General features: G+C 36.6%; 1 protein-coding gene across 1 annotated transcript in view; it reads left to right on the top strand.

The window, feature by feature from the left end:
- The window catches only part of CFTR (CF transmembrane conductance regulator), a 225855-nt gene that overhangs the window by 40467 nt on the left and 159472 nt on the right, over nt 1-25916 (top strand). Inside the window, exons 3-4 of the mRNA XM_053662935.1 lie at nt 1349-1457; nt 22144-22359. Coding sequence (XP_053518910.1) covers nt 1349-1457; nt 22144-22359 — 325 coding nt within the window. The remainder of the gene's footprint in view (nt 1-1348; nt 1458-22143; nt 22360-25916) is intronic.

The raw sequence follows: 25916 nt of genomic DNA, 5'->3' as shown, positions 1-25916 counted from the left end.
TTCACCTTTTACTTACTTCTCAGCTTCCTAAAATATGGTTTCATTGTCTACCATGTTCCTAAAACGACACTGATCAGGGTCACCAGAGGCCTTTAAATTATCAAATACAAAGACCTCTTCCTACATGACTTCAGTGTTGAACACTTTTTTCCACCTTGAAACCATTTCTTTGGCTTTTTCATCTGACTCTTTCTTTGAAAGAGAAGCTAAATCTGCCTTCATATTTACCTTACTGTGAGTCACTGAATGATATGGATGGGAGGCAAACCCCATGTGTGTGAGTGAAAGGGTGGAGAAGAGTGGGGAAACAGACAAACAGGATAGGGTGATTAAGCATTATAGATAGTAAGCTTCTGGGGGAAGCCATTGTTCATGCAAAGACTACCAAGCTTGCCCTCACATCTCAGCTGTGTGTTCTGTCTTTGAAGTAACTTAGAACCACCTGTAATGATTGTAGATTGAAGGGTATGGGAATAGCTGTTGATTAAATGCAAAGCCTTTATCTAGTTATTTATTTAGTTCTTGCTTATGATTCATGAAACTTTCTATGTCTGTACACTTTAAAAATTAAGTTGAAGGTAACATTTAGAGATATATTTTATTCACTTGGGAAGAGAAAGAGGGCTGTTACTAATAAAAAGTGACAATGACAAAATAAATATAGTTAGCTGATAAACCTATAGTATTTAAAACAAAACATTTATTTATATATCAAGCATTTTCAGACTATTTAATTTATATTCCTACTAGAAAATATAGAATTTGATTCTTTTTTAACTTTCCTAAGTCTTACTTTGGAGTAAACATAGTTGTTGCAAATAAAGTTTGATGATATTTGTTTTATACCCTTACATTTTAAAACAAAGTCTAGCAAGTTTTTCTAATGTTAAGCCACAGAAAACTCCATTTGACTTTTTATCTTGTTATTGATTCGATAGTTAAATCATATAAAGTCTACTACAGTTCTAAAAAGGTGAAAATCAAGAGGAGAAGGGCAAAAGCATTCAATATTTGTTTATTTTCCACCTTGTTCCAAGCACAGCAATGTGTATTCATAAGTCATACTTATTTGTCTGCATTTTGTATTGCTGTTAAGAATCCCAGAACCTTCCTTGAACAAATATATCATGGCCTTTTCATGTGGTCAAGTCACTGAAACTGATATATGGTGGAACATTGAATTCTGCCAAATATCTGACTAAGCATCAGTGTTGAAATGTCTCCCCAAATTTTCATCTGTTTAGTTAATCTGCTTGGATATACTTGTGTGAATAAAGCTATGTTAAGCAAAATAAACCCTAATATTTGCACAATTACCTTATTAGTTCAACCTTTTATTCCTTTGCAGAGAATGGGACAGAGAACTGGCATCAAAGAAAAATCCTAAACTTATTAATGCCCTTCGGAGATGCTTTTTCTGGAGATTTATGTTCTATGGAATCTTATTATATTTAGGGGTAAGGATCTCATTTGTAAATTTATTATGGCTGAAATAATTATTAAGTTAAATTCACCCAATTACATATATGAATGTGCATAGTATTTTAAAATTATATCTGCTTGCTAAATTGTTTCAAGGAAAAATAATAAAATTAAAAAATTTGGCAGTGAGGTACTTTTGTTTTCTTAATCTCCTACATCTTTATCAGTATGAAGAGAGCACCATGCCTGAAAACCCCGGGCTTTGTGGTGTTTAAGTGCCATCTCGGGCATTCCTGAGACTCTGATCATTATCCCATCACCAAAGCCTCATTTTGAATCTTTGGTTATACTCTAGAAAAGATGATGGCAAATTGAAAACTTATTTAGTCTTCATAGAAAAGTTGTGCACAAATTTTCTTTGGAATGTGAAGTAGCATTTGGATGCACTTGTATTCATGTAAATCTTCATGCTCTGCAGAGTTAGCAGTCTCCAAAGAGATGCCATACAAGTTGCATGGTGTTAAGAATCTATAGTTCAAACATACCAAGAAAAATACATTTAAAAATTTATGTTGACAAAGATGACCAGATATCAGATGACCAGATGACCATTTATGTCCAGAATGTTTTGTGCTACTCTAAGGAATCTCCTGGGGACTTCCGCCAAGATGGAGGCATAGGTGGAGATGCCGTGCTTTCTCACACAACCAAGTTTAGAGACAACAAAATATTAGCAATAGAAAACACAGCAAGAACACAGAAAATTGAACTTTTTGGAAGTCCGATAACAACGAATTCTTCAGCCTGACCGGTAAGAGGGGCAAAACCAGTAGCTGGCGGAGCGGGGTTGAACAGGAAAACTCAGTCGGATGGACTCAGGCGTGCAGATCCCAGGCATGGGGTTGCAAAAGGCTGACCCAGTGAGCGACCAGTGGATCTGGTGAGGGTGAAGGGCAGCGGGTTGACTGTGCTGGCGCATTCCTGCGCAGATAGACCAGCGAGGGAGTGGGCAGTGAGACGGGACCGAGAGGGTCCAAGTGACAGGCGGCAGCAGAGATGGCCGCCATTTCCTGGTTCTGACCCTGCCACAACATACAGCATCACAACCCAGTGACCCCACCCAGCATCACAACCCCACCCCGCCCTGCCCCTAAGGCTCTGTTCCTCATACTTAATGAGCACGAACAGACCAAAAATGGCTCAAGAAGATCTCAAAGCCCCAGAGCCCATAACTCTAAGTGATTAAGAAATAGCAAAACTTTCAGATGCACAGTTCAAAACATTGGTGATCAGGATGCTCACAGAACTGATTGATTTTAGTCACAAATTAGAGGAACATATGAAGGCTAAACTAATTGAAATGAATGGCAATGCACAGGAAACCAATAGTAATGGAAAGGAAACTGGGACTCAAATGAAAGGAGTGGACCAGAAGGAGGATAAAAATGACCAACCAGAAAAGGATGAAGAAACAAGAATTTAAAAAAATGAGGAGAGACTTAGGAACCTCCAGGACATCTTTAAACGCTCCAACATCTGAATTATACAGGTGCCAGAAGGGGGAAAGGAACAGCCATGAGTGGAAAACTTATTTGAACAAATAATAAAGGAGAATTTCCCCAATCTGGCAAAGGCAATAGACTTCCAGGAAATCCAGGAAGCTCAGAGAGTCCCAAAGAACTTGGACCCAAGAAGAAACACACCAAGGCACATCATAATTATATTAGCCAAGATTAAAATGAAAGAGAGAATCCTAGAAGCAGCAAGAGATAAGGGGCCAGTCACCTACAAAGGAGCTCCCATCAGACTGTCAGCGGATTTCTCAAAAGAGACCTTACAGGCAAGAAGGGGCTGGAAAGAGGTATTCCAAGTCATGAAATCCAAAGACCTACATCCAAGATTGCTCTATCCACCAAAACTTTCATTTAGAATGGAAGGACAGATAAAGTGCTTCTCAGATAAGATCAAATTCAAGGAGTTCATCATCACCAAGCCCTTATTATATGAAATGTTAAAGGGACTTATCTAAGAAAAAGAAGTTAAAGAAACATGAACAGTGAAAGGACAACAAACTCACAGTTATTAACAACCACACCTAAAACAAAAGCAAACTAAAAGGACAGCTAGATCAGGAGTGGAAATGTAGAAATAAAGATCTCAAGGATGGTTAGCAACAGGGGAGTGGGAGGAGGAGAAGGGGGGAGAAGGTACAGAAAATAAGTAGCATAGACAGTAGATAGAAAATAGATGGGAGGGGGCAAGAATAGTATGGGAAATACAGAATCTAAAGAACTTGAGACACATGGTCATAAACTAAAGGGGGGGATGGTGGGGGTGGGGAGGTTCAGGGTGGAGGGGAATGAAGGGGGGAATAGAACAACTGTAATGGCATAATCAATAAAGTAAAAATTAAAAAAAAAGGAATCTCCTGGAAAAGTTCTTCTGGCTTTTTGCTATTTGTCTATCTGTCTGTCTGTCTGTCCATCTCTGTATCTATCATCTATCAATCTATTCCTACAGAAACCTGCAACAGTTTGAGCTGAAAATATTTTGTACATAAATATAAATAAGATAGCTGAAGAATTAATTAGCTCTTAAGATATCTTTAAGGCAATTTTTCTCATGAAAGTACTTGAGCTTTGGGAGACAATTTTATACATAGTTTCTGGCTCTATTGACAATTTAAAAAAATGTTTTGTTGGTTGCTTCAGTGACTATATCCTATATATTTGAATTACTGTATAAAAGTACAGTTCACTCTAGTCATTATGTAAGAATATAACAGTCCAACAATAAATCATTGTTAGATTGAAGTAAATGATACTTCAAACAAGCGTTATGTTGTGACTATGGTTGCTGTAAAACTAAACATTTTTCCTAGTTATGTTCTCTGTCACTTGCTGGCCTAATAATTAACATAAACACAACTGAATAGAAGCTGGAAGAGAGGCCTAGTTACCAAGCCCCTTTTATTCTCTGTCTGACTTATAAAATAATTTATCCACCAGCCTAGAAGTTTCATGTGGAAAAAAGTACTCACCTAAATGTGAAAGTTTAGATGACTCACAAATATATTGAAGTTATTTTTTGGCCTGGCATACACAGACCCCAAAATAAATATGATATAATTTAGTATTTATTGTACCTAATCTGTTCCAGGGTCAGCTCACCATTCAAGCCATTTATACAGATCATTTTAACTTGATTGTCCTTGAATGTCGATGCAGCAGACATTATTATACAGAAAAGGAAATTGAATATCAGGAAAATTATATAACTCCACCAGAGTCATGCATATGGTAAATATGAGTGATAGCCAAGTCCATTTAACCCCAAAACCTATGAACCTGCCACTATGTTAGATTATACTCGCTACATAACTATATTTATAATCGCTGTATTTAGGCTGTCAGCAGAATGGTGACTCTAGTAACTAGTCTTGGGTCTTCTGAGTCTCATTGCATTTTCTCAGGAGACACAGGTTGTCAGAAGCTTGAAGGTTGAGGATTCTTCTTGGGTCACCTCAGGGGCATAACTGCAGAAAGTTCATAGCAGAAAGCAGAATAGGGGAACCAACTAAAATCTTCTCCTTATACTTGGGAAGAAACTGTGAAATTCACCCAAGAGCCAGTAGTGCTCAGAGTCAAACCTATAAACAAAATTAAGGAGCAGAAGAATGGAGACAATGTGGAGGACTAACTTATTCTTAAACATGAGTTTACAAATATCTCAGGAATCTTAAATCCTCTTATGGGTAGTAGTGAGGGGAGAGGTGCTCACTACTACCCATAGCTAACCTAGCTAACCTGAGCTACAGGTCTGCAACTGGCAGCATGTTTATTTGCCCAGGCTCAAATTCTACCGATAACCATCAGAATATTGGTGAGGAAAAGAACCTGTGACATAGTAGCTGAAATGTATATGTAAGAAGGTATAGAGAGGAAAATTAACATTGGCAATGGCACAAGTGTGGTGAGTCTGTAGGTTTTTCACTCTTGTCACAGAGAAAAGGCCTTGCTGAAGCCATGCAGTTTTAAGTAGTGAAAGTGCTGAAAACTAAGTCTTAAAGAATTTAGATAACTATTGAGGTAGTTAAAATGAGGGCCACCTTTCAGGGCATCTGATTTCTTAACCCTATTTTTTTGTTCTTATTGGTTATAGGAAGAAAAGAAGAGGAGAAAGTGTAGCTATTTTAATAAGATCTCTATCCTTTTAAACAAATTACATGAATGACTCACTATTTACATATTTTTTGGTTGTTCCTTCTTTCCACTGAGTGTGACATCTTGGTAATTAAGTTCCATGAAATAAACAAGGATCTTGAAGTTGCTGTAACACTGCTCTTGGTAATAGGTAGACATACTTTCAAAATGTCCTGTACATTCTTTATCTGTCTAAATTGTGATAATTATGGTATGGTATAGTGATTGACTGGTTTTAGGACTGATACAAACAGTACTGTAAAATTTGCTGTTGACCATGAAAGGTTAAGAAAAAAGGAAACATAATCATGAAGGAGCTTGTCTCTGTGCAATATTTATGTAACTTTAAATCATATTAACTATGGCCTGTCATTATTAATGTACTTATTTTTCTCCATTTGACTCAGCAGCCAGGTTCAACTTTGTCTTTAACATCTAAGACTCCTGGCATAGAAGAGAAACTGGCTGTTGAAAAACTGTTCGAGAGTCAATTAAGGATAGGCAGAGGGAAGCCAAGTGGATGGAAGTGTGCAAGCAGGTTACTGAGAGAAAATGGTTATCATAATACATTTATTATGATAAGAAATTTACAAGTGTTCACTCAAAAATATTCTTGATTACTAGGCAGCTCTGGGTATATTTCTGTCATCATATTATATGTCAGAGCAACTTGTGTCAAATTACTTCATTCATTAAACCCTACAAAGTTTAAGGACATAAAGGAGAATAAGTACTAGTACTCATGTTGCCAGAGTTCTCAAGTCTCGTAGTCTATATTGCAAAGGAAAATGTGCCTTATGTTCTGACAAATGCATTGGGTAGGTGTTAGAATTTAAGCATACTTCCAAAGAAGGAAGAGTGTTTGGGGGAGTTTTGTACACAGATAGTCTCTGGTTTAGCACTTGGACTTATGTCCCTTTCACCCAAGTATATCTACCTCTAGCAAATCTTCTAGACACCTGTCATGTAAGATTTATTTTTTACATTCTTCTCCCATCCTCACATCCCCCATAAGTAGCTGCTTCTCTAACCCCAGCAAGGACTTACATGTTACCTTCACCCTACATACTGAAAATACCCACTTATACATAACCACATCTCTAACACACAAGCTGTGCTTAGTGGTACCAGCTGGATTCTACACTTTCCACCAGTTTCTGTTATAAGAAGATTTGGAAATTTATGGTATTCAGCTTTCTTTGAAACATAAGGAATTTTTACTTCAATCTGTAGACTAACTAATAGTTCTATTCCAGATAGTGTGATTTAATTGGTCTTGAATGGGCCATGGAATAATAAATAGTAGTGTCCGAAAAAGTCCACAGGTGATTGTGATTTAGGTAGATAAGCACCAACATTTTCACTGACTGTATTTAACTTTTTCTAGAATCTAAGGTGAGGGGATTGGGTGGGGGGACATATATGGAGGACTTTTTAGTTTGACTTTTTTCTTAATGAAAACACTTATTAATATTTAGTAATATCTTAGTACTGAAAAATTTAAAAGATAAAAATTAATATTAAATATTTTAATGAAAAAGGCAAATGTTTATATGCATACTAGATTCCTTACCCTCATCTAGCTAACTTGCAGAACCTAATTCAGAAGGTTTCAGGTAGATCCTGAAATCTGCATTTCTAAAAGCTCACAGATGAAGGTGCTGTTTGCTGCTTGCACCTCACTTTGAGTAACAAGGCCTGACAGGGTCATAGGAAAACCCAAAGCCTAGTTAGAAGAAATAGTGGTGAAAAGAAAAGTAGGCAGATATGACTGATGAATCCCTGAATGAAAGTGACAGCAAATCCACTGACACTAAAAGTTGGTTAAGGGTTTGTGGAAAGTCTCAATGTTAACTATTAACTTCTGTGTCTCCCTCTAGCACTTCCTTGCAACTAGTACAGACTAATACTGCATGTAAACTGTGATTGAAAAAAAAAAAGCAAAAAATGAAAACAAAGAGAATAATTAGGAATAAAAATTCACCAAGATTCAATAGAAAAAAAGATGCATCCATACCCCCCCCCCCAAAAAAAAAGAAAGAAAGAAAAGATAATGACTCTTTTGCAGAGAAGTAAATAAATGACAGGGTACAAGGAGAGGGCAAATATATACCTAAAGGGACTCAGTTTCTTTTCCAAGACTGCACCAGGGGGAGATGTCCCATCTCTTCCTGTAGAAATATTGTTGTACAGGTTGATTAGGTTTCAACAGTACTATATGTACAAAAAGGTGCTCCAAGAGCATTTAACATTATGTGCACTAAGACTTCTGGCCAAGATGGAGGTATAGTGCATCTACACTGTGCCTCCTCACACAACCAAAAGGACAACAACAAATTTAAAAACAAAAAACAACCAGAACTGACAGAAAATCAAACTGTGTGGAAGTCTGACAACCAAGGAGGTAAAGAAGAAACATTCATCCAGACTGGTAGGAGGGGGCAGAGACAGGCAGCTAGGCGAAGAGGACTCAAGGCAAGACAGCGGCTGGAGGAACAGGGTAGGTGAGGCAGTGGCTGGCAGACTGGGTGAAGTGGCAGCTGGTGGACTGGGGGCCCCACATTTGCATCTAGGTAAACCGGGAGAAACAAATGGGAAGTGAGACAGACCACGCAACCCAGAGTTCCAGCCTCAAACCTTTGACTGAAGAAACCTGTGGGGGTTACAGCAGTGGGAGAAAATCCCAGCCTCACAGGAGAGTTCGCTGGAGAGACCCACAGGGTGCTAGAATGTACACAATCCTACCCACTCAGGAACCAGCACCAGAAGGGCCCGATTTCTTTATGGGTAGCAGAGGAAGTGAGTGAAAGCCCACTGAGGGCTGAGCAAGAGGCATTGTTCCCTCTCAACCCCGCCCTCATATAAAGCACCACAACACAGCTAATGTGGGTTGCCTCATTATGGTGAATATCTAAGGCTCTGGCCCTTTCTACATAACAGGTCTGTCAAGACCAAAAATGGCCCAAATGAAAGAACAGAACAAAGCTCCAGAAAAAATACAACTAAGCAAGAAAGAGATAGCTAACATATCAGATGCAGAGTTCAAAACACTGGTAATCAGGATGCTCACAGAAATGGTTGAGTATGGTGGGAGAATAGAGGAAAAAGTGGAAGCTATGCAAAGTGAAATAAAGAAAACGTATAGGGAACCAACATTGAAGGGAAGGAAACCAGGACTGAAATTGAAGAAAAAGGAAGAAATAAACATTCTATCAGAACAGAATGAAGAAACAAGAATTCAAAAAAAATGAGGAAGGGCTTAGGAACCTCTGGGACAACTTTGAAAGTTCCAACATCCAAATCATAGGGCTGCCAGAAGGACAAGAGGGATAGCAAGAAATTGAAAACTTATTTGAAAACATAATGAAGGAGGACTTCTGCGGTCTGGCAAAGAAAATAGACTTCTAGGAAGTCTAGGAAGCTCAGAGAGTCCCAAAGAAGTTGGACCCAAAGAAGTACACACCAAGTGACATCATAATTAAGTTACTCAAGATGAAAGATAAGGAGAGAATCTTAAAATCAGCAAGAGAAAAGGAGACATTCACCTACAAAGGATTTCCCATACGACTATAAGCAGATTTCTCAAAAGAAACGTTGCAGGCCAGGAAGGGCTGGAAAGAAGTATTCAAAGTCATGAAAGGCATGGACCTACATCCAAGATTACCTAGGAAAGCTATTATTTAGAATGGAAGGGCAGATAAAGTGCTTCCCAGGTAAGGTCAAGTTAGAGGAGTTTATCATCACCAAGCCCTTATTATATGAAATGTTAAAGGAACTTACTAAGAAAAAGAAGAAGATCAATAATATGAACAATATGTTCAACAATATGAACAGTAAAATGACAACAAACACAACTATCAACAACTGAACCTAAAAAAACACCCCAAACAATAATAAACTAAGCTATTAACTAGAACAGGAACAAAGATCACATGGAGGGTTGTCAGCAGGGAGGGTGAGCGGAGTGAATGGGGGAAAAGGTACAGGGAATAAGAAGCATAAATGGTAGGTACGAAATAGATAAGGGGAGGTTAAGAATAGTACAGGAAATGTAAAAGCCAAAGAACTTATATGTACAACCCATGGTCATGAACTAAGGGGAGTGGTGTGGGTGGAGAGGTGAAGGACAGAGGGGAATAAAGGAGGGAAAATGAGACAACTGTAATAGCATAATCGAAAAGTATATTTAAAAAAACGTGTACTTTTGAAGGCTAATCTAGAAATCCAATACCATGTTCAGTAGAAAATTGCATCTGTAAGGAAAATAAATCTCGTGTTCTTCCATGTGACAGTTAGAAAACATTCGATCTGTAGATTAGGAATTATCTGTAATTATATATTTACAACTTAAATTTGATACAAGGTGGCCCAGTTCTCTCCTTCCTTGTAGGCACATGGTTCACCTTTAGTTCTTATAGCTAACCAGTATCCAATCATGACTCATGAACAGCATGGGGTGACATAAAGTAAAATATATGTGATGCAATTGAGGACATGTTTTTCTCAAAGGTGAGCATTTTTCCCCTCAACTCTTTTTGGGTGTGATCATGCTTTGATGCGAGAGCCTGTTTTATTATCTTTGGACAAATCAAATAAGTTTTCTAGACCTCAGTTTCCTTAACTATACAATTCAAGGGGTGACAGTAAAGTCTCTATATAGTCTATAATCTTTTCCACTTTTTGGTTTACAGGCCTGTGCTCAGTCCACTGAGCTACAACAGCCAGGGCTTCACTTTTTAAAATGTGTGTCTATGATATGTGTCCTAGCAAAATGGTTATTTATCTTAAATTTCAGTGATATTAACTTATAATTTGATTTGGTAAGTTGATGTTGAACTAATCACAATGCTTGAATTGATGCTCAGTTTAGAGAGAGCAGGTTGTGTTTTTACATTATTGTTTTGATTTAGGGTTATGAATAAGAAATGGACTTTAGAGTCAAATGTCTGATTCAAATCCCACTTTTTCTACTCACTAGCTGAGTGTGACACTGGGCAAATTATTCAAACTCTCCTTGTCACAGTTTCTTTAATTGTAAAGTGGAATATAATAGCATATATTTCATAGAATTATTGTGAGATTAAATGAGCAGATAGAATGGATCCTGGTAGGTACCAAGTACTTCATAAATGTTAACTGTTACTAGATCTTTAAGTAGAATCTCTATCTACCTGCACAAATCTAATATTATTAACATTTACTTTAATTTTCATAGGGCACAGGAAAATATTTTGCTAATATTTAAAAATGGTACCTAGATACTAAGTTTTACCTCAGAAATTAAAATTATTATTTTAATCCATTTTCCATTATTGTATCTTTTGGGTTAAATGTATTATTGCTGCTATATAAGCAGGTCCAGGAACATTTTATTATAAAACACTAAGAATATAGCTTAGATTTCTGTTGAAGATATTGCTGGTAATTGTTAGTGAATCAAAATACTAAAAAGAAAATACCAAAAGTAAAATACTAAAAACATGATTCAAAGGCAGACAGGTATCATGATACCACTTTTGAACCTATAGTTGTTACATATATATTTGTTAAGACCACAGGCAGTTGTGGCAGTGAATAAGTTTTATTTTCTATGCTGAATACATGTGGTATCAGATGGGTGCTATATTTTGGTGGGGTGATAACTCTATAAGTTATATAAATGTCCAAGCACTGGGTGGTACACCTGAAAGTAATAAGATATTGTATGTCAACTATAATTGATAGATGATTATTAAAAGGTAAGTATAATTAAAAAATGAGTATTGTTTCTCCATTATTATTGTATAATTTTAGCTTTTATCCACTGAATTAAAGTACCATATTTTATTGTATATCAAATTATTAGGTGCACTAGGATGTGTTCTGGAACTTTCCGAATAAGTCAGTCTATTTCTGTCTCATGCCACATTATTATAATTGTATATTATGCTTTGATACTTAGTAATGTGAACCTTCTCACACATTGTTTGTATTTTTCAAATGCTTTTATTAGTCTTTCATTTTTTCCCAATTGAAATCTAGAATAATTTTATCCATGGATTCTACAAATATACATATGCTTAGTGGATGCCCTGTGCTAGCTATTGAGCACAATGCTGGGGTTGCTTTAGGAACCAAGATAGACAGTCTCTGCTTTTGCGGTGCTAAAAGTTCACTTCTAAAATCTTGGAATGCTGATGAAGATTGCCTTAATCTTACAAAATAACTTGGGGGAGAATGTAAACTTTGCAACAATTAATTTTACTTTTTAGAAAGTTTTGAAGTTCCTTATTTGAGACTTTTAAAATATATCATAGTTATGTGTCATAAAATATGTTTTAGGTGTATATTAATTATTGGTACTTACAATGGATTTTTGTTATATTTTTTCTATAAATGGGATACTTATTTAATTGATTATTATGCTTGGCACACACTAATCTATTTCCTAGTATAAATAGGTTTTAATTCTCTACCTGTTAACCTTGATTTACTAAAACTTGTTCTATGTACAATCACATTCTATGCTGATAATGATAATACTTATGTTTCTCTTTTCCTATAGTCAGACTTCAGTTGTTTGTCTTTTTTACTTGTATTAACAAAAAGTTCCACAAAAAATGTTCAATTTTACTAACTGCTACCATTGCTATTGTTTGTGCGTATCTGACTTTAAAGCTAATACCTCTAGAGTTTCTTTTAAAGTATTATTTTTCAAGTACAGTTTTCTGTCTTTTACTACCATCCCAGCCCCCCCCCCGCCGCCATGCTCCCCACCACCCTTCCATTTCCGCCCCCTTAGCTGTTGTTCATGTGTCCTTTATACTAGTTCCTCTAAATCCTCCCTTTTTTCCCCTGCAATTCCCTCCCCTTTCCCCTCTGGTTGCTGTCCCCCTGTTCTCTATTTCACTGTCTTTGTTTTTATTTTGCTTGCTTGTTTGTTTTGTTGTTTAGGTTCCTGTTAAAGGTGAGATCATATGGTATTTGTCTTTCAGCACCTGGCCTATTTCACTCAGCATAATACTTTCCAATTCCATCCATGCTGTTGCAAAGGGTAGGAGCTCCTTCTTTTTTTCCTGCTGCATAGAATTCCCTTGTGTACATGTACCATAGTTTTTGGATCCATGCATTTATTGATGGGCACCTAGGTTGCTTCCAACCCTTGGCTATTGTAAATTGTGCTGCTATGAACATTGGGGTGCATAGGTTCTTTTAGATTGGTGTTTCAGGGTTCTTAGGATATAATCCCAGCAGTGGAATTGCTGGGTCAAAAGGCAGATCCATTTTTATTTTTCTGAGAAAATTCCATACCATTTTTCATAATGGTTGTACCAGTCTGCAATCCCACCAACAGCAAACTAGGGTCCCCTTTTTCCCACAATCTCTCCAACATTTCTTGTTTGTTGCTTTGTTTATGATAGCCATTCTGACCAGTGTAAAGTGGTATCTCGTGGTTTTAATTTGCGTTTCTCTGAAAGCTAGCAACATTGAGCATCTTTTCATGTGTCTCTGGATCTTCTGTATGTCCTCCTTGGAGAAGTGTCTGTTCAAGTCCTTTGCCCGTTTTTTAATTGGGTTGCTTGTCTTGTTACAGTGGAGTTGTGTGAGTTCTTTGTATATTTTAGAGATTAAACCGTTGTCTGAGATATCATTGGCAAATATGTTTTCCCATACAGTTGGTTGACTTTTTATTTTAATACTGTTTTCTTTAGCCACCCAGAAGGTTTTTATTTTGATGAGATCCATCTGTTTATTCTTTACTTTATATTCCTTGCTCTAGGAGACATATCAGTAAAAATGCTGCTGTGTGAAATATCTGAGATTATCCTGCCAATGTTCTCCTCTAGGACTTTAATGGTATCACAGCTTATATTTAAATCTTTTATCCACCTTGAATTTATTTTGATGTATGGTGTGAGTCTGTGCTCAAGTTTCATTTTTTTTGCACATAGCTGTCCAGTTCTCCCAACACCATTTGTTGAAGAGGCTATCTTTACTCCATTTTTTGTTACTGCTCCCTTTGTCCAATATTAATTGACTGTAGAGTTGGGTTGATTTCTGGGCTCTCTGTTCTGTTCCATTGGTCTATGTGACTGTTTTTATGCCAGTACCAGGCTGTTTTGATTACAGTGGCCTTGTAATACAATTTGGTATCAGGTATTGTGACCCCCTCCTACTTTGTTCTTCTTTCTCAAAATTGCAGCTGCTATTCGGGGTCATTTATGGTTCCACATAAATTTTTGAAGTGTTTGTTCTATGTCTGTGAAATATGCCATTGGTACTTTAATAGGTATTGCATTGAATCTGTAAATTGCTTTGGGTAACATGGACATTTTGATGATGTTAATTCTTCCAATCCATGAACATGGTATATGTTTCCATTTGTTTGTGTCTTCCTTGATTGCTTTCTTCAGTGTTGTGTAGCTTTCTGCATACAGGTCTTTTACCTCCTTGGTTAGGTTTATTCCCGGATATTTTATTTTTGTTTTTGCTATATTGAATGGGATTTTTTTCTTGATTTCTGGTTCTGCTGAGTCATTGTTAGTATACAAAAATGCCTTTGATTTTTGGATGTTGACTTTGTAACCCACTGCTTTGCCAAATTCATTTATTAGATCGAGCAGATTTTCATAGAGTCTATAGGATTTTCCATGTACACTATCATGTCATCTGCAAACAATGACAATTTTGTTTCTTCCTCTCCAATTTGGATGCCTTTTACTTCCTTTTCTTGTCTGATCACTGTGGCTAAAACTTCAAATACTATATTTAATAGAAGTGGTGAAAATGTACAACCTTGTCTTTTTCCTGATCTTAATGGAAAAGATTTTAGTTTCTGCCCATTGAGTATGATGTTGGCTTTAGGTCTCACATATATGGCCTTTATTATTTTGAGGAATGTTCCCCGTATTTCCACTTTGCTGAGTGCTTTTATCATAAATGGGTGTTGTACTTTATCAAAAGCTTTTTCCACATCTATTGGTATGATCATGTGGTTTTTGTCTTTGCTTTTGTTTATGGGATGTATTACATTTACTGATTTGCGAATATTGAACCATCTTTGCATCCCTGGGATGAATCCCACTTGGTCATGGTGTATTATCTTTTTGATGTATTGTTGGATGCAATTTGCCAATATTTTGTTGAGCATTTTAGCATCTATGTTCATCAGCAATATTGGCCTGAAGTTCTCTTTCTTTGTTGTGTCTCTCTCTGGTTTTGAAATTAGGATGATGCTGGCTTCGTAAAAAAATTTGGGAGTTTTCCATCCTTCTGGATGTTTGGAATAGTCTTTGGAGAATAGGGGTTAGCTCTTCCTTAAATGCTTTGTAGAATTCTCCTGTGAAACCATCTGGTCCAGGGCTTTTGTGTTACAGGAGTTTTTCGATTACTGCTTCAATTTCATCTGCTGTTATTGGTCTGCTCAGGGTTTCTGCTTCTTTTTCATTGAGTTTTGGAAGATTATATTTTTCTAGAAATTTGTCCATTCACCTACATTTTCAAATTTCTTGGCATACAGTTCTTCATAGTGATTTCTTACAATTCTTTGTATTTCTGTGGGGTCAGTTGTAATGTCTCTTCTTTCATTTCTGATTGTGTTCATTTGGGTCCTCTCTCTTTTTTTCTTGATGAGCCTGCTTAAAGTCTTGTCTATTATGTTAATCTTTAAAAAAAAAACAACTCCTGGATTCACTGATCCTTAGAATTCTGCTTTTAGTGTCTGTGTCATTTAATTCTCCTCTGATCTTGGTTATTTCCTTTCTTCTACTTGCTCTGAGCTATCTTTGTTGTTGTTCCTTGAGCTCTTGCAGGTGTAGGGTTAGGTTGTTTGTTTGAAATGTTTCTATCTTCTTTAGGTAAGCCTGTATTGCTATGAACTTCCCTCTCAGGACTGCCTTTGCTGTGTCCCATAAGTTTTGGGTTGTTGTGAGTGCATTTTCATTTATTTCCAGAAGCTTTTTGATTTCTCCCCTAATTTCATTCTTGACCCATTTGTTGTTTAATAGCATACCATTCAGTCTCCATGATTTTAGGTGTTTGGGGTTTTTTCCTTTGGGGTTGATTTTAATTTTCAGTCCCTTGTGGTCAGAGAAAATGCTTGGTATGATTTCAATTTTCTTGAATTTGTTGAGGCTCATTTTGTGTCCTATAATGTGCTCTATCTTTGAGAATGTTCCATGTGCATTTGAAAAGAATGTGTATTTACCTTCTTTGGGATGAAGGGCTCTATGTATGTCAGTTAAGTTCATTTCACCTAGGGTGTTGTTTAATGCCACAATGTCTTTGTTGATATTTTGTTTGGAAAATCTGTCTATTTTTGATAGTGGGGTGTTAAAATTCCCTACTATAATTGTGTTGCTGTCAATATCTTTCTTGAAGTCCTCTAAGTTTTTCTTTATATATTAGGGTGCTTCTATGTTGGGTGCATATATTTTACGATGTTAATGTCTTCTTGGTGGATTCTTCCCTTGAGTATTATGAAGTGACCTTCTGGGTCTCTCTTTATGGCCCTTTTTTTTTAGTCTATTTTGTCTGATATGAGAATTGCTACCCCGGCTTTTTTTTCTTGTCCGTTTGCTTGGAAAATTTGTTTCCAGCCTTTTACTTTTAGTCTGTGATGGTCTTTTGTCCTGAGGTGGGTCTCTTGTAGGCAGCGTATGTGTGGGTCATGCTTTCTTGTCCATGCAGCTATTCTGTGTCTTTTGATTGGAGCATTTAATCTATTTACATTTAAGGTTATTATTGATAGGTACTTATTCATTGCCATTTTTGTACCTGTGTTCCTCTGTGCCTCTCTCTTTTCCTTCCTTTCCTTAAAGCAGTCCTTTTAGTATTTCTTGAAGGGCCAGTTTGGTGGAAGCTTATTCTTTTAGACTTCTTTTGTCTTGGGAGCTCTTTATTTGGCCTTCTATCTTGATTGAGAGCCTTGCTGTGTAACGTAGCCTTGTTTGTAGGCCTCCGTTTCTCATTATTTGGAATATTTCTTGCCATTCTCTTCTTGCTTGAAGTGTTTCCATTGAGAAGTCAGTGGTTAACCTTTTTGGGGCTCCCTTGAATGTTACTTCCTTTTTCTCCCTTGCCGCCTTTAAGAGTCTCTCCTTGTCTTGGACTTTTGCCATTTTATTTTTTTTTATTTATTTTTTATTTTTAAATATTTTATTTATTTATCTTTGGAAGGAGAGAGGGAGAGAAACATCAATGTATGGTTGCCTTTCTTGCATCCCCTGCTGGGAACTGGCCTGCAGGGAACTGGTCTGCAACCTAGGTATATGCCCTGACTGGGAATCGAACTGCGATTGTCTGGTTCAAAGGCCCGTGCTCAATCCAGTGAGCTACACCAGCCAGGGGGGACTTTTGCCATTTTAATGATGATGTGTCTTGAAGTGGGCCTCTTTGGGTTTCTCTTGATTGGGACTCTCTGTGTTTCTTGGATTTGTGTGACTTTTTCTCTCATCAAATTAGGGAAATTTTCCATCATTACTCTTTCAAATAGGTTTTCTATCCCCCGTTCTTCTTCTTCTCCTTCTGGTTCTATTATTTGAATATTATTATGTTTCATATTGTCTTGCATTTCTCTTAATCCCTCTTCATTCTTTCTGAGCTTCTTTTCCTTTTCTTGCTCTTTCTGTGAGTGTTTTTCTACTTTGTACTCCAACTTGCTGATCCGATCTTCTTCACCGATCCTGCTTTGGATTCCTTCCACTGTGTTGTTCAGTTCAGAAATTGTATTCTTCATTTCCTCTTGGCCTTTGCTGATAGTTTCTATTTCCTTTTTCATGTTGATACAGTTTACAGTGAGTTCATTATTGCTCCCATGTAATTTCTGGTAGTTCATTGTGAGGTCTGAATTTCCAAATAACCAGTGCTTTGAATTCAATATCCAATAGTTGATTTGCTGCTATTTCATCTAACATTCTTTCTGAGGCTTCCTCCTTTCCTTTCATTTGGGGAGGAAATGTTTGTTTGTCTTCTCATTGTTTGTGAGACTCTTCTTGTTAGCCTCAGCTTCTTAAATTGATCTGTTCTGATTCCCTGGGTTTATGGTATGAACTTCTGTGGTAGGATACCTGTGAAATTTAGTGGTGCAGTCTCCTTCAGGTATCTTGATGTTCTCTACTTCCACTTACTCCTTTTGTGTGTGCGTGTGATCACACAAAAAAGGAGTTGGAGGGGGAGGCAAAATGGTTTACGACAGCAGAAGAGTATTTTATGATATTTATAGTCACAGCTGGTAGAGAAGAGATAGAAGATGTTTAGGCTATACATAGTGTTAACCGTAATCTTCAGCCCAACTTGCCACTTTTAGGAAAGGATGGACAAAAGATAAGTCTCTTGTTGGGGAGGGAAGGCTTGTGAGTTGGATCTAGAAAGCAGTGAAGTTGCGGGTAGTCAGATTTTGAGGTAAGGTGAGAGTAAAGAATAGTAAATAGGTGTAGCATGTGAGCACATAGAGTTAATCACCACAGTAATAGAATTCAGGAACCTGTAAAATGGGCCAAGATCCTGGAGATGTGTTGTGAAGTATTTACAGTTGTATAGAACAACTAATATTATTTACAAAAATATTAGAGCAATAATCATATGACAGACTCTATGTGATCTGTCTGAATAGGGGTATAGAGCTTTGGGTAGTGTGCTAAAGGAAAACAAGTTGTGTGAAGTATAGAAAATTAGCAATACACTGTGGAGGAAAGAAGGGAGGAAACCTGTCAGATAATACAATATAACCAGCCAAGACTTAGAAGCCTATATAAAAAGAGGAGGAATACAAAGATGCTGTTAAAATATAAAAGAAGTAAGAATAACGAAAAAAATAATAATACAAATGTGCAGCAACTTGTGGCTTCTGTGCTATAGCAAAGTGAAATTTGTCTCTCTGTCTCTACTGTTGAGATGCACCCTCTTTGGGTCCCACTTTGGTCTTTTCACAGTTCCCAGTTGTTTGTGTCTCTTGTGGATAAAAAAAAACAAACAAAGCAGCAAACAAACAAACAAAGGCAGAAGAAGGGAGGAAAAAGGCAGGAGAAGGGAGGAAAAAGCGATAAGTTTGGGAAGAAAGGTAGAAGGACTAAAACAGGAAAAAAAAAGTTGAACTTGACCTTATGTGAGAAGCACTTTATCTGCCCTTTCATTCTAAATGAAATGGATAGCGCAATCTTGGATATAGGTCCTTGCCCTTAATGACTTGGAATACTTCTTTCCAGCCCCTTCTTGCCTATAAGGTCTCTTCTGACAAATCAGCTGACAGTCTGATGGGAACTCCTTTGTAGGTAACTGTCTCCTTATCTTTTGCTGCTTCTAGGATTCTCCCCTTCATTTGAATCTTGGGTAATGTAATTATGTGCCTTGGTGTGTTCCTCCTTAGGTCCAAGTTCTTTGGGACTCTCTGAGCTTCCTGGACTTCCTGGAAGTCTATTTCCTTTGCCAGATTGGGGAAGTTCTCCTTAATTATTTGTTCAAATAACTTTTCCACTTGTTGCTCTTACTCTTCCCCTTCTGGTACCCCTGTAATTCAGATGTTGGAATGTTTAAAGATGTCCTGGAGGTTCCTAAGTCTCTCCTCATTTTTTTGAATTCTTGTTTCTTCATTCTTTTCTGTTTGGTTGTTTTTTTCTTCCTTCTGGCCCACTCCATTGATTTGAGTCTCTGTTCTCTTCCCATCACTATTGGTTCCCTGTGCATTTTCCTTCATTTCACTTAGTGTAGCCTTCATTTTTTTCATCTAACTTGCAACCAAATTCAACCAATTCTGTGAGCAACCTGAACACCAGTGCTTTGAACTGTGCATCTGATAGGCTGGCTATCTCTGTTATCACTTAGTTGTATTTTTTCTGAAGCTTTGATCTGTTCTTCCATTTGGGCAATTTTTTTTTGCCTTGTCTCGCCTGTTACATATGAGGGGTGGAGCCTTCGGTATTCACTAGGGCTGGGCAGCCCAGTCACTGGGTTGTGATGGTATATGTGGGGGCAGTGTCTGAGAAGGAACAATGGTGCTTGCTCTGCTTTTTGTCAGACCTCAGTCCCTTCCACTTCCCTGAAGGAAACTGGACCCTTCTTGTGCTGATTCCCATGTGGGTGAGCTTGTGTGCATTCTAGGACCCTGTGGATATCTCCAATGAACTCTCCTGTGAGGCTAGGAGTTTCTCCCTGCGCCTCAACCACCACAGGTGTTTTCAATTGGTGTTTTGAGGCTTTATTTCCTGGTGGTGGGATCCAGGGTTGCACGGTCTGTCTCTCTTTCCACTTTTGCCTGGTTTATATATGCACGAATGTGGGACTGCTGCCCAGTCAGCCAGCCGCCTTGCACACAGTGCCTCACTTCACAGTTGCCGCCTCACTTGGTCTGCCTGTTGCCACTCTGTGCCCCGGGTCTGCCAGCTGCCACCTGTGCACCCAGGGTCTGCCTGCTGCCATCTTGCACGGCTGGGGTGCCTTGTGTGCCCAGAGTCACCACTTCTTGTGCAGCGACCCCTCTCCGCTGGGCCTATAACTTGAACCCCTTTAACTTGACTCTGCTCTGCCTACCGGTCTGGATAGATGTGTCTATTTCAACTCCTTGGCTTTTCGACTTCCATTCAGACACTTTTCTTTCAGTTCTGGTTGCTGTTTTGTTTCTAAATTGTTGTTGTCCTTATTTTGGTTGTGTGAGGAGGCACAGTGTGTCTACCTACACCTCCATCTTGGCTGGAAGTCAGATTGTAATTTTTAGGGTAAAGTTATCTTGGGATTATTTTATTTACTTTAAGTGTATGCCTGAACCAATTTTTCTATTTTTATTTGATTTCTTTTCTGGTCTGAGTAACCAGCAGACTTCCCTATCCTACTATGCAGGTAGAACAGAAATTGTTAAAGGATTTAAATTCATCCACAGTGATTTAAGCTCTGGTCTAGTGGATCCCACGAGAGAACAGATATTATCTCCCAGGAGTTATTTTGATGCTTCTTAATTTTTCTCTGGGAGGCTCACCTAAACTGAGACTCAGGAGTATTCCCACCAGGAATGCAATCACTTGTGCTGCTCTCTAAGTACATGGTCTTCCAAACTCTCTTTGTTCAGACTTGCATTCCTCTGAGAAGAAAACACCTGTAGTGGTGGCAGGGTGTGGGCTAGGCCAGTTGCCCAAGAAATCCTCAGTATCTACCATGGGACTCCATAGACCCCGACCATGTAGTCAGGGATGTTAACAATGTAGGGGACCTTCAAGATTAGGTTGCTCCACCACTCATTTTATCAGTGAGGAAATCATCCTGAAAAGGGAAGTGACTATAGTGACAAAGAGTATAGATAACATGGTGGGATAAGAATGTGGCTTTCATAACTCTGTTCATTTCAATGTCATGCTGGCTGAAAAATTTGAATTTGTCTTGTATTATCCAAGTGAACCATAAAGTGAATTCCATCTTTATTTGTGTCTGATAAAATGAACAAAATATTTTACAAAATTTTCAAATAAATTTATATTCCTTCTCATTACATTCAAGCTTCAGTCTGCCTTACTTGGAAATTACTTGTGTTTCTGAAAATAATCTGAGCAATGGTGTATACACAGCTTTCACATGCCAAGAATGTAGGAATGCCCTGAATGGTGCATGGCTCAGTTGGTTGAGTGTCCTCCTGTAAAGGGACCAACTGGCACAGTCACCAGTTAGATTACCAGTCAGAGTACGTGATGGGGTTGTGGACCTGTCTCTGGTTGGGATGTGTACTAGAGGCAACAGATTGATGTTTCTCTCCCTACCTTTCTCCTTTCTGCCCCTCTCTCAAAAATAAATAAATATATAAAATCTAAAACAAAGGAATGTAGGGCTATGTTTATTTCAGTCATTACAGGGATGATTTTTAGACTAAGCTTGGTATCAGTACCAATGTTTTCCCTTCCAAATAAAAAAAAAATCTGGTGATATCTGTTAATGGTTCCATTGTTAATATTAGAGAACATGTTGCCTAAAATGATGTAGGGAAAACTAAAAGGGTGAGGGCTTCGAGTACTGATTTCGCCCTTGAATATTAATAGTTCCATGTTGTGGTGAGGTTTTTGTTTGATGTTGTCAGATGATCCTATTACTGGAATTTTGTTTACCAAAAATAAATTGCATTTTGCAATGAACATATAGTTTCTGAGAGTAATACTACCAGAGTTTTTGTGGAATAGCCATGGTTGTTCAAGGGATAAGTGTGTCCTCTTTTGCTTAAGGCAAGATTATAATTAATTCAGTAATAATGTGTAGAATAGATATCTAAATCAGATTAATGAACATTTATTTATTTTGTTATAAGCTGCAACTGAATAACAATTAAGCAAATGGGTCTATTGTGATAGAGGTGATGGGCTATAGAAAAAATTTAATGGTGATACAATGGCAGGGAGTTGAAGTACAAACATATTAAAAATAATGTTAAGAATTTCATATATGGTGTGGCTCTTTGTGTAGCCATTTTAAGTTTTCCTTTAAAGGTAAAACTTCCTGTGTTGAAACTGTTAGGTTATTTTATGAAAGAGGAATAAAATTTCATTTTTCTTTTTTTCCTCTTCTGCAGGAAGTCACAAAAGCAGTCCAGCCTCTCTTACTGGGAAGAATCATAGCTTCCTATGATCCAGATAACAAGGTGGAACGTTCCATCTCAATTTACCTAGGCATAGGATTATGCCTTCTCTTTATCCTGAGGACACTGCTTCTGCACCCGGCCATTTTTGGCCTTCACCACATTGGAATGCAAATGAGGATAGCTATGTTTAGTTTGATTTATAAGAAGGTAATACTTCTATGCTCAGTCTCCATGTTACATGGAGTAGCATCATGTTGTAAATGCTGTGCTGGTACAAATTAGGAATAAATGCTGAAATCAATTTCATAAGTCAGTGAAATAAATTAGAGCAATAATTAGCATCTCTAATGGTCTTTGATAACTTAATTCACTTTAATAATTTTTGAACAGCTTCTATAAACTGCATATGATACAGTTTCATTTTTGTTCTTTTACTAGTCATGTCATCATTGTTTGGATCCATGGTTCCCCATTCAAATGGTTCTTATCATCTGCATAAGTTATTGACAAAATATTGTCTTAGAATAGGATGCCATGTATCCTCATGTTCAAACTGTAAGAGTATTGTATATATCTAATCTTTAATGATAATCCAAGCAATGAAGGGTATTCCCCTTAACTAGTTGTGACACAGGGCTGTATTTATCTATCTACTGCCTTACTTTGAGTTAGATTTTTATCATCCTATGAGTTTGAAAATTAAAAAAAATTAGAACAGCACATTGATGGCAATTGTAAGAACTTCTTGTTTTCTGTGTGTACTGTTCAGACAAGAATCCAAGTTGCTGAAGCATGATGTGGGTATATATTTAGATTACAATTTAGCTACCTTGTAAACATAATCTGAGATCATTTTCAGTAACATGCATTTTCACCAACCTAATTCTAAATTAAATAGAATTTAATTTAGAATGTGACTGATTAAATCTACCAAGTTATTTTATTGGTTAAATCTACCAAGTCATTTTATTGGGTTGGCAAAAAACTCCACTTAGTTTTCTCTGTAAAATAAAAGACACATTTTTCATTTTCACCAATAACTATTGATTTGGATATTTTGAGTATGTCAGCTATCTCCAGTGTGGTAGAACATTGGTTGTTCTCAATTAATGTCTCAATTTGATTGCTATCAACTTCAACTGGTCTACTTAACTACGGAGCAACATCCAGTGAGAAAGCTCTAGCACCAAACTTTGCAAACCACTTTTGACATGTTCAGTCAGTCATATAGCACCTTCTCCATATACTGCACAAATCTTTTGTATTTCAGTCATATTTTTACCTGCCTTGAAATACTAAAGCATAATATACCAAAAATGTTGCATATTTTCTTTCATCTTCAATATTAAAAGGATTATACAAAATTCACCAATTTTGATTTTTTAAAATGCATGCTGTTATACAGATGTCATAATATGATCTAACAAAATTGTTTTGAATGAAGTTAAAGACAACTAAGTGCTACTAGAGCCACCTTACAGAAAAAAAACACACACTTCTTAGCCAACCTCAAACAGAAAGCTGTTTTGGTTGAATCATTTGGATACTGCTTTAACTTTATTCTCTCTTTTATTCTCCCAATGTAAAAACTTTATATACTTGGTTTATAAGGGTCATGGATCTGAAATTCCCTCTAGCAAATAACCCATAACACTTCCATATTGTACATACAAAGTCAGTTTTGTTGTAAAACTTGGCAACTATACTTTATTGTTCAAAGAAGCTTTTTATGGAGGCACAAGAGAAAAATGGAGTCCACAGTTTAATTAAATCACCTCAACTTCAGTCTCATCAGTTCTCAATTAATAGGAAAGCCTGGGTGATAAGTCAACAAACATTTTATATTGATCCAGAAATTTTACATAAGTAAAGAAATTACGTATTATTCAGAAGGTAGAATCCATACAACAAGCATATTAAAGAAAGTAAAATCCAGTTTAAAAATTATTTATAAAAGTGCTTATTATCATAGTGTAAGTTATAGTTAATGATGTACATGACAAGCTTCTAAGTGATTTAGAGATGCTATCTCATTTGAGCTTTTCCCTAGACTATCAATAAAAGATTTCAAGAAACGAAGAACCAAGAAATATAAAACATTGTATAAAAACTTGTTTAAATTTTCTAAAATGGATAAATCACATTCCTTAAAGTAAATGGTTTTCCAATATTGAGGAAAATAAAATAGTACTAAAGTAATATAGTAAGACAAACTGTGTTATACAGGAAGAGAGAAATAAAATAGTCTTGGGCTGAAGGGAAGAGAGAAGAAAGAGCAGGTTAGTTTGTAAATAAGTCCATATATAACATTTAGCAGAAATACAGCAGTATATGGTGCTTTCAGATTCACAGCACATTCATGAAAAGTTAGAAGCTGTTGTCTCTATCCTTCTTTCTAATTGTTGAATATCTGTTCTTACCTAGTTTGCTTTACCTGTCTAGCTACACTTGTTGGCCTTCATTGGAATCATCACCAAAGAATGCAATTGCATCTCCACAGGGCTGTGTTTTGGTTCCTAAAGTAAACTGGTACTTTAGCTGACCAGTTTCATTCATGTGGCAGGCAACCACTGATTCTTTCTACAATATTCCAAATTTTGTAATAGGGCACCATTTTGCTTTGTTCCCAAATCTGCAACTATGATGCATTCAAATTATATTTTAAATAATAAATCTAAGTACAAACTAAATTTAGTTTTGCCTCTGAATATTCAAGAAGATAGAGTGAAGAAAGAAGACTTCATTTAGTCAAGAAGGCTAAAATGAAAAAATATTCACTGAGTGTTTACTGTGCTTAACATGGAGCCCTGTGGAGAACTTAATCATCCAAGACTGAGTCTCTTCTAGTAAGAACTAAGTCATGTGTGATCCAGCTCAATGGATTTTCCCTGTCATATACTAATAGTGTTTTGGAATTAATGACCTTGATTCTCTCTTCATCTGTGCTTATCTAAACGCTATTCATTTTTCTCTACCCATCTTAAGTTCCACTTCTTTAATAAAAGCTTTTCAGATTTTGTAACCAGATATGTGAACTTTCTCTTAACCACCCTATTATATTCTACTCCCTTTAACTCATTCATCACATTGTATTTAGTTATGTTTTTAAAATCTTAATAATAATAATCCCTGATGCATGAATAAAGTGAATTAAATCTACTAAGTGCTCAATACCTATGTGAGGGATTCAGTTAAAACACATATTAAACAGGTACTCTTAGATCAAAGCCATCTAATCGCAAATCAATACTTATTAAATTTTGCTGGCAAAGTATGACTGTAATCTTTTACCAATGTAATAAATTTATCTACTAAACAATTATATTTAGCATATATGAATGTTTGTTTCTTGGTAAGTTTTAAGGATTATCAGTAATATGATCTTTCACAAAATTATTAATTATTCATAATATACTTTGACTTTAACAATAATTTTGCTTAATGGAGTTGCTGTAGGACTGCATTCAGAATTTAAGGCCATGGTTTTAATTTCAAACTGCTTTTGGTTCTATGTTTTGTAAAAACAAAACAAACCCTTTCTCTCTCTATCTATAGATATATATGCAATATCATTTCCATTTTGGAGGTACAAAAATACTTTAAAAAATTAACTATTGACATGCCAGTATAATATTTGTAGTGAAGAATAATATTTATAGATCTGAGGAGATACAAAGCTAGATGAATATAAAGTAATTTTTATTATTTTTGCTTAAAAATACATGCATAGTAAACTAATTTCTCAGTTGTATTATTACATTACT

Source organism: Artibeus jamaicensis, unplaced genomic scaffold (assembly GCF_021234435.1).
Source record: "Artibeus jamaicensis isolate MK-2021 breed Jamaican fruit bat unplaced genomic scaffold, CSHL_Jam_final contig_311, whole genome shotgun sequence".
Lineage (NCBI taxonomy): Eukaryota > Metazoa > Chordata > Mammalia > Chiroptera > Phyllostomidae > Artibeus > Artibeus jamaicensis.
The sequence above is the reverse complement of the archived record's forward strand: the minus strand, read 5'-3'. Positions and strand labels throughout refer to the sequence as shown.